This window comes from Aphis gossypii, chromosome 1 (assembly GCF_020184175.1).
Source record: "Aphis gossypii isolate Hap1 chromosome 1, ASM2018417v2, whole genome shotgun sequence".
In the NCBI taxonomy this organism is placed as follows: Eukaryota; Metazoa; Arthropoda; class Insecta; order Hemiptera; family Aphididae; genus Aphis; species Aphis gossypii.
The window spans coordinates 32,454,516-32,463,301 of NC_065530.1; the positions used below are offsets into that span (position 1 = coordinate 32,454,516).

General features: G+C 24.3%; 1 protein-coding gene across 1 annotated transcript; it reads left to right on the plus strand.

Annotated features, from left to right (window-relative positions):
* Positions 1-302: 302 nt before the first annotated feature.
* On the plus strand, positions 303-8,786 carry LOC114132270 (ABC transporter G family member 23-like). Its single transcript, XM_027997679.2, has 15 exons — positions 303-677; positions 2,817-2,949; positions 3,013-3,167; positions 3,840-3,947; positions 4,008-4,101; positions 4,483-4,611; positions 5,665-5,801; positions 5,871-6,093; positions 6,191-6,356; positions 6,442-6,554; positions 7,011-7,081; positions 7,543-7,631; positions 7,746-7,928; positions 8,026-8,112; positions 8,488-8,786. The coding sequence occupies exons 1-15, from the start codon at positions 556-558 to the stop codon at positions 8,718-8,720; spliced, it is 2,043 nt and encodes a 680-aa protein (XP_027853480.2). The 5' UTR covers positions 303-555; the 3' UTR covers positions 8,721-8,786.

Below are 8,786 nucleotides of genomic sequence, written 5' to 3' on the forward strand. Positions count from 1 at the left end.
GTTAATGTTATGATATTTTTATGGTTCAAATTTGTACTTAATATAGATAGAAACATCGCGAAGTGATTAGCTAATAAGCTAATATGTGAATTTTACTAAGTACAAATTAATTGAGCACAACGGGTCTTATACCATAAATATTTGGGTCCTAGGAAAAGTATAAAAAAATCTTTATTCCCAACCCCCACTCATTTTCCATTACAATGAATCTATAGGTAAGCAATCAAGGACACCAAGAAACCTACTCCAGACACCGTCGCTCAAATCACGATTAAACAAATATACTCTTTCTACTTTTTTAATGTGTGCTACGTATTCTTAAACATGTGTTTACTTATGCTAAAGCAGTTAGTTAATATTTGAACTGTTCGTAATTCAAATATCGTTTTTTTTTTTTAATAGTTCATAGTTACTATTCAGTGTATGATTCTTAAATCGTTATTCGTTATTTAAATTTAGGGTTGTTGTCTAGTGAAAATGTTGACGAATTTTAGTTAGCCATAAACAATAATTTTATTTTTATTAGGTATTAGTGTCAATAAAATAAAAAATAAAATGGAACAAAATATAAATGAAGGAGAAATTAAATACGACATAAAAGTGACAAATGCCTTTAAGCAGTATGGACAAAATAATATATTTAACGGTTTAAACATGGCTGTGAAATCTGGTTCAATGTAAGTTATTTCATTTTTATATTAATCAAAACGATTTTTTTTTTTAAATTTAAAAATAGATCGACTTTATAATAATGTTTAAAATTAAAAATTAAAATATTATTGCTAATATGATGACTATAAATACTCAGTATTATAAACATATGACATTAGAATTTTTGTTTACTCATTCATTAATAGGTAAAGATTTAGTTATTATGTGATTTAAATAATGTTTTTGGTATTTAATTTTTTTTTAGTCAAATCGATGTATTTCTTATCTTATATTCTTGTTTATTAAATAAATATATTACAAATATGTTTCCGAGAATACTATAATATTGTCAAAACTGTGTAAATATGTACCTATTATTTTAATGATTGTCTTCAAATAAACAAAATTGGATTCCCAGGTCCCGGCTTGTGGCTATTTACTCGTTAAAATGATTTTAATTATTATCTAACAATGGATATACCTATATAGATAATTTACTCCAATAAAAAACAATACTTTTTTTTAATTTAGTGTATTTTAAGATATAAATTTTGGTTATAAATGTAAGCTTTTGTCTTAAACACTGCAGATACAAAATTAAAATTTTTATAACTAATTACTTACAACGTGTTATCTCTGCTATTAAATTATTAGCCGAAATATTATTAAGGCGATCATAAATAGATATTTTATTATTTTTATCTAAGTCTTAAATATTTGTATTGGCAGTATGTTTCCACAATAAATGCTAATGGATCTTTTTAAATAATAATTTAATTTAAATGTTTTTTAAAAAAATTCAGAGGGCTAATAATAATATAAGTATTCGTTTTTAATATCAACTCAATAAAAAAAAGTAATAACAAACAAAATTAATTTTGTAACATACATTTTATCGGGAGCAGAAAAATTTAAATAAAACAACAGGTTTACTAAATTATACAGCAATAATACGATATTACAATATTAAATTCAAAATATGCAGATGATTTACGTAGGTACTATGGACTGTTGTCTGTTGCTTATATCGTATTCCTAACACTTAAATATATCTACTATAATATATTATTATAAATTATTAGGTAGTTAAATTATAAGGTATGTACTAAATGAAATAAGGAACGTACCTTTGTTGAATGTATAATGTTTTTTTACAACTTTCTCTATACATTTTTTCTTATCTATTGGATAATTTAACGTGGTAACTCGAAATCAATAAATTGAAGCCTTGAAGGTTAACTGTAGTGATTGTTATGTAACATTTTTTTGTATTTACAGTTATTGATAAAAATAATTTATAATATTTAAGATTTTTACCACTCATGAAATATAATGATGAATATGATAAATGTGACCTTGCATTAAAATGGTTTACTTTAAAGAGAGTGCAACACAAAAAAAATGTCTTAAATTTTTTTTTAAATGTTAAATGATTGTATCTATGGCTATATGAAATTATCAAGTGAGAATCTAATGTAAAAAATATTATTTTAAGAGATATCGAAACATTCAAAATAGCCGAGTGACGTCATTAGACATAGCTCATCGTAATTGCCTATCTTATACACGTAAAAGTTCCTCGCTTCACATAACGATTTATCAATCTAAAAATTGTATTTTTGAAACTTATTTTAGTTATAAATGTATGGCTTTATATGTTTAAGACAATACAAGTATTAGAACTTCAATACTACGTTTAGTTTTTTAAATATTAAAAATCTTAAAAGAGATATTTTACGATACGCCATAGATCACCATAAATCGCAATGACTCGCTGTTTAACAAAAATATTCATTTTAATTGATGCTGAAACAATAATAAATAAAAATAGAAATCTAAAAAAAATTGTTATGTATTATTTACATGGATAATTTGGTACACGAAAAAAAAATCTTTTTCTTGGATTTTTTTTCCGGGATTCGGATAATTCAATATTAAATAAACATATGTAAGTGCATAGTATTTCACTAATTTTCACATTGATTTTATACGATCAATATAATTAAATATTACAATTTACAATATGTCACAGAAATATTTTATATTTTTTCATAATCGTAGTTGGTTTTCAATAGACAATAATATAATTCGTCCATACACTACTTCAGAATTTTCATAAGCCACAAAAATATAATATTTTACATTACCATTTTTTATTTTTACAGCTATGGTCTTTTAGGACCAAGTGGCTGTGGTAAATCGACACTTCTTCAATGTATTTTGGGAGCACTGCCATTGGATTCTGGATGTATTGATTTACAAGTAGAAAGTTTAGAAGACGTTGGATATATGCCTCAAGTAAATAATACTAAAAATTATTTTAATATTCAACTGATTAATTAATACTTTTATCTTTTGAAGGATTTATGTCTGGAAGTCACACTGACCATAAAAGAAACTCTTGAATATTATGGATCACTTTATAGAATGAGTAAGGAACATATTAAGGACAAAATAGATGAGCTTAATGTATTCCTACAGTTACCAAATTTTAATAGTTACCTCAATGAAATAAGGTAAAATTTCTTCGATTGGAAAAAAAACTATGCAGACTATATAGTATAATATCATAAAATTTAATTTGTTCTCTGTAAATTAATATTAAAATATTTGTTCGTATAGTGATTATTTTTCCATTCAGCTTTTATACATTTATTGATATTAATAAATACATAAAATGTTTTGTAATGTTTGTAATATAAAATGTTTTTAAAATATTTAATTTTCTAAATAATTTTTCTATGTAAGAATACATAAAATTTATTAGAAATATATATTATATATGTATAAATCTAAGAAGTACTTAACTAATTTGAAAGTAAAATCAATAGTCAAATACTTTAAAGATTAAAATTATATTATTATATTAAAAAGTTAAAATTAAAATAATTGTCTTCATAAATTAAATCATTATTGTACTGGATAAAAATGATTGGGTGTAATTTATATTATATTGCTAATCATCATCGACTGGTTTAGAATTTGATATAACCATGTAGGTACCCAGGAAATTTTGATTTTAAATACTTATATCAAATAATTACATTAATTGCATTAAGTTATTAACACTACTTTAATATTAGTATTATTTAGGTCGTGTAGTAAAAATTATTATTATTAATGGTAAATAATAATCACAATTTTAAAATAATAATTTTTAATGTTCATATTTTTTTTATTTAATTTAGTGGTGGCCAGAGTAGAAGAGTATCTTTTGCTATTAGCTTATTACATGACCCAAAAATTATGATTTTGGACGAACCGACAGTTGGAATTGATCCTTTACTGAGAGAAGGGTAATATAAATATTAAAATTAAGCTTAATTACATTTTTAATGATATAAAAAATAATGTAGAATTTGGGCTGAGTTTACCAAAATGGTCAAAGAACATAAAAAAACAATCATAATAACTACTCATTACATTGAAGAAGCAAATAAATCGGATTGCGTAAGTCAATATACTTTACCGTATAACATATTGAATATATTTATGAATGAAATGGGTTCTTAATTATTTATTCATGATTAGATGATACTTCAATATGTTTTAATGGATCACTAATATGTATAAAATACTTATGAAATGTAACATAATTCATATATGTGTTAAGAACATTTTCCTACTTCTATAAATTAATTTTTATTTTTAAAAGTATACAATTTTTAAGTTATTGTAACTCAAAATGCAACACACCGACTTCTAAAATATTTTTTCTGACAATGGGAAAATAGTAAAATCAATTAATTAATAAAGACCCTATTTTTTTACTGAAATATATATGGTTATACTATGGTTTTTATGACGAATTTAAATACAATTTGTGTTTAGGTCGGCTTGATGAGAAATGGATTAATAATCGAAGAAGGACCACCTCAAGATATCCTTGTCAAATATGGTACAGATACATTGGAAGCAGCTTTTTTAACGCTTTGCTGTAATCAAGGAAGAATAATTCAAGTATTGTACCTTGACATATTTAAATATAACTAGATTATTTATGTATGCGCGTGGCGTAGTTGTAAGGCAGTAGATAAATACATTCATGTACGAGTACCTTAATATTGTATTTTTTGAGGAGAGATAATGTATTATCATCACATACGTATAATTTGAAAACGTTCATCACTGATTAAAAATTTCGTTAGTATCCAATATTGTATAAATAATAATAATAATTAAATAAATTAAATAATAATTAAATATCCTCAATTCTATTAATACAATGTATATTGAGCTCTAATATAACTAGATGCTTAAGATAGACAAATAATATAACTTATTTATAAAATTTCTAGGACTTATAAAGCTCAGCTAGTTCTATCCAAACATCTTTATTTTCTAATCATACAATTTAAATCACTGTAATAGAGACTTTTTCATTTTGTAATTTCTTCTATATATTTACTGATATGATTAAACAACAATGTACTCGTATAATCAAATATAAACACTGTAATTTTCACCATTGTTAACAAAGTCATTCATATATTAGTATAGAAACAATTTCGCATATAGTTATATCAATGCTCCATGAAATGCATACTTCACTATCGTTCTGAATGTTCTAATGATCGCTGAGCATTGAAACGAAGGACAGACATTCTATATAGGTACTACACTGTCTGTAAAAGATACTGAATTATACATATCTTTGTACACTTGGGTCAGGATTAATTACAACGATATTTTACACTATTAATATATTGCGTTACGTAAGAACCTGCAGGAAATGTTACTTTTCAAAACCATTCAAGTTTCAAATCATTCCATAAAAAGTTTGATTTATACAATATGTTTATATGTCTCAAAATACAATAAAGCTCGAACAATTAGTAAAAAGTTAACAAACATTAGCCATATGACAATAGTTTTATACTATTTTATAATATATTTATTTTCTATGGACGTGTATTTCTAGTTTAATTATTGATAATTTCTTTCGAGGTACAATTAATTATAAGACTGCCTCGTATAGTTGTACCGGTTATTTCCATACATTTGTCTGTTTAGAAAGTCGAAAACAGCAATATTCAAGTAGAAGAAAAAAATCAACCAAAAAAAATAATGGAAATGGGAAACAACTTCGACGTGTATAGAATTAAAGCTTTGATAAAAAAAAATTATCGCGTATGCTCTCGAGATTATTTGTAAGTATAACTTTGATACTATATTCTAACAATATGATAGTGTTTACTAATTAATTTTGTATAATATAGGTTGTTATTTACCTTGATCTTATTACCTATAATGCAAACATTTAATTTTTGTTTTGGGATTGGAGTGTCATTTAAAGATATGCAAATAGCGTATAAAAACGATGAGATTAATATTTTAGATTGTCAATATTCAAATGTTAATACATGTATTTTTGACGAAAATAGCAATCAAAAAATGAGCTGTATTATTATGAACTATTTCTCATCACATGATTACAAATTAGTGAGTAGAAGAAATTCAGGGTTATAAAGTATTGAGTAACAGATGTGGGTCATTTTTCCAACCGATTTTATTTCTAATTCATTGTTTGATATTACAGATCGAAGTACAAGATCGTGAAGCTGCTGAAGCTAGCATTGATCATACAGAATATATTGGATTTCTATATTTTCCTGAAAACTTTACTAGTGGTCTTACAAAATATATTAATGACCGTGAATATTTTGATTTAGAATCTAGACTTTTTGCTCACTTAACAAACGAAAGTAAGTAGGCATAGTTAAAATATTCAGGAGTTAAGATTTTAAAACATAATTGTTTTGTTTCATTATAATGTATAAATAATTTCAGATATTTTATTTAAAAATCAAATTACGGTAGATGTGTTACAATCAATAGATTATATAATAAAGGAAGCATTAAATAGTTGCTCTAATAATCCAACATCAATCAGTGTACCCTTGGTAAGATGAATGAAAATATGTGTTTTTAAATTAATAGGCACACGTAAATTTATTGCGTTTATATGAACAAACCATTCTTATCATATTTTGGACACTACTACCGCTATGTTGATTAAATATTAGGTAAATTACTCCTATGTTATTATACTAATCATTTATACATGCCTACTCAAACTATTTCGTGTTGTGTTTGTGTTATTTTTAAGTTACAAGCTATATCTGATATGAATTAAAATAAGAGTAAGTAATAACAAATACGTATATTATACAGTTATTATTATTATTTGTACTTATCTATTGCTTAAAATAATTATATTTAACAAATATTACAGTTTTTTATAGACCAAACAATGTTTTTTTTTTTTTTAATTTTATAAAGAAAATGATATTGTTACGTGTACTCGCGAAATAATGGTTTTGTATTTAATAAAGTGAATTACTTTTTGTTGTTTTTAGGAATTCAATACTTTATTTGGAAAAGAAGTTAAGTCATTTGGCAATGGTGTCATTGCTCTTTTTATAGCCATGTAATTATTTTATTTTATACTTACTTAATAATAACCATTATTTTAAATAACAAAATATCAAGTTGATAATTATATTAATAATTAATAAGACATATTTTGAACACATAGGTACAATTCAAACAATTATAGTTATATGTTCTATAAAATAGGCCATATAGGGTGACTATGACTATTGTTAAAAAATATATTGCACTTAATTTATGTTCTAATACAATTTTTGTACAATGTACAATGTACATTGTACAATTCGCTCATTAGTAAATAAAACACTATACTCGTAATTTTACGTTAAAGTTTATGAGTAGGTATATTAATTAATAATTGGGTTGTGGATATGAATAAAGATTTAATGAATTTATTAATTATATACGTGTAACTTATCGTTTATTTTATACTTTGTAATAAAAAAAAATACTATATGAAATGCGGATTAATGAATGATTTTTTATTTTTATTTTTAGGTTAGCATTTTATTTCCCAAGTGTATTTGCGGTAAGCGTAATGATGTCGGAAAAAATGGACGGACTCCTTAGCCGATCGATGTATGCAGGTATTTGAACATTTTGGATTATTTTACACTAACAATTAAGTATATATATATATGCATATATATTATATATATTTATTTATTTAAATATAAACTATAGTGTTGTATTTGTTTCAGGTGTCAAAATACTAGAATTGTTAATTTCTATGTTTTGTATCGCAACACTGTTACTTTTGTTACAAACGAGTTCCTCCTGTTTTATTTCATATGCTTTATTTTTGAATCCAATACAAATTTCGAGTGGGCTGTTTGTCTATATGGTATTATTAATACTATTGGGATGGATAGGTTTCTTATTTGGTAAGTACTTAATGATAAGTACATGTTATGTTTTTATAATATATTATAGTTAACTACAACACAAATAATATAACAAATTATAATATTTTTGTTCTAGGATTATTTACTGCTGTTATAACAACCACAAAATTAGGCGGTGTGTACATTATAACCGGAACATCTTTAACTCAGTTCTTGTTATCAGGTAAAAAAAAAAACTAAAATAAATTAGACTATTATTGTTAATTATTTATTCAACATAATTCAATAACATAAATTAAATATTATACGAAGAAATTCTGATACGATACTATGTATACCAATTGGTCATTGCTAACTAAATTCATATCTGACATTCTAATATAACATATCAATAGTCATCATATAGTATATAAATTATAAACATAAAATATAGGTACAATTTATGATATTAGAAATCTAAGTACCGATGCAAGTTCTTAAGTAAATTAATAACGTGTAGTGCGTATTTATAAATTATGATACTATTGATACTATTGATATCTATATGTATTATTTTTATAGCGATAAATAATAAAAGTATATTGAATAACATTCTTAGGTGCAGTATGGCCTTTGGAAGGGCAGCCCCAGTTATTAAGGAAAGTATCAAAACTACTTCCTATAAGGCTAGTAGGAAATGCATTGAACGATATAGCATTAAAAGGGTGGACATTGGATCATCCATCAATCATTTCAGGAACTTCATTGACGGTTTTGTACACCATATTATTAGTACTTGTATTAATTGTATTAGGGAAATTAAAAAAAGACTTGTGGGTTATAAAGAAATAAATAGTCATAAATACGTTTTATACAAATATATGTTATAGAAAATAAAGTTTCATAGTAATATGTTAA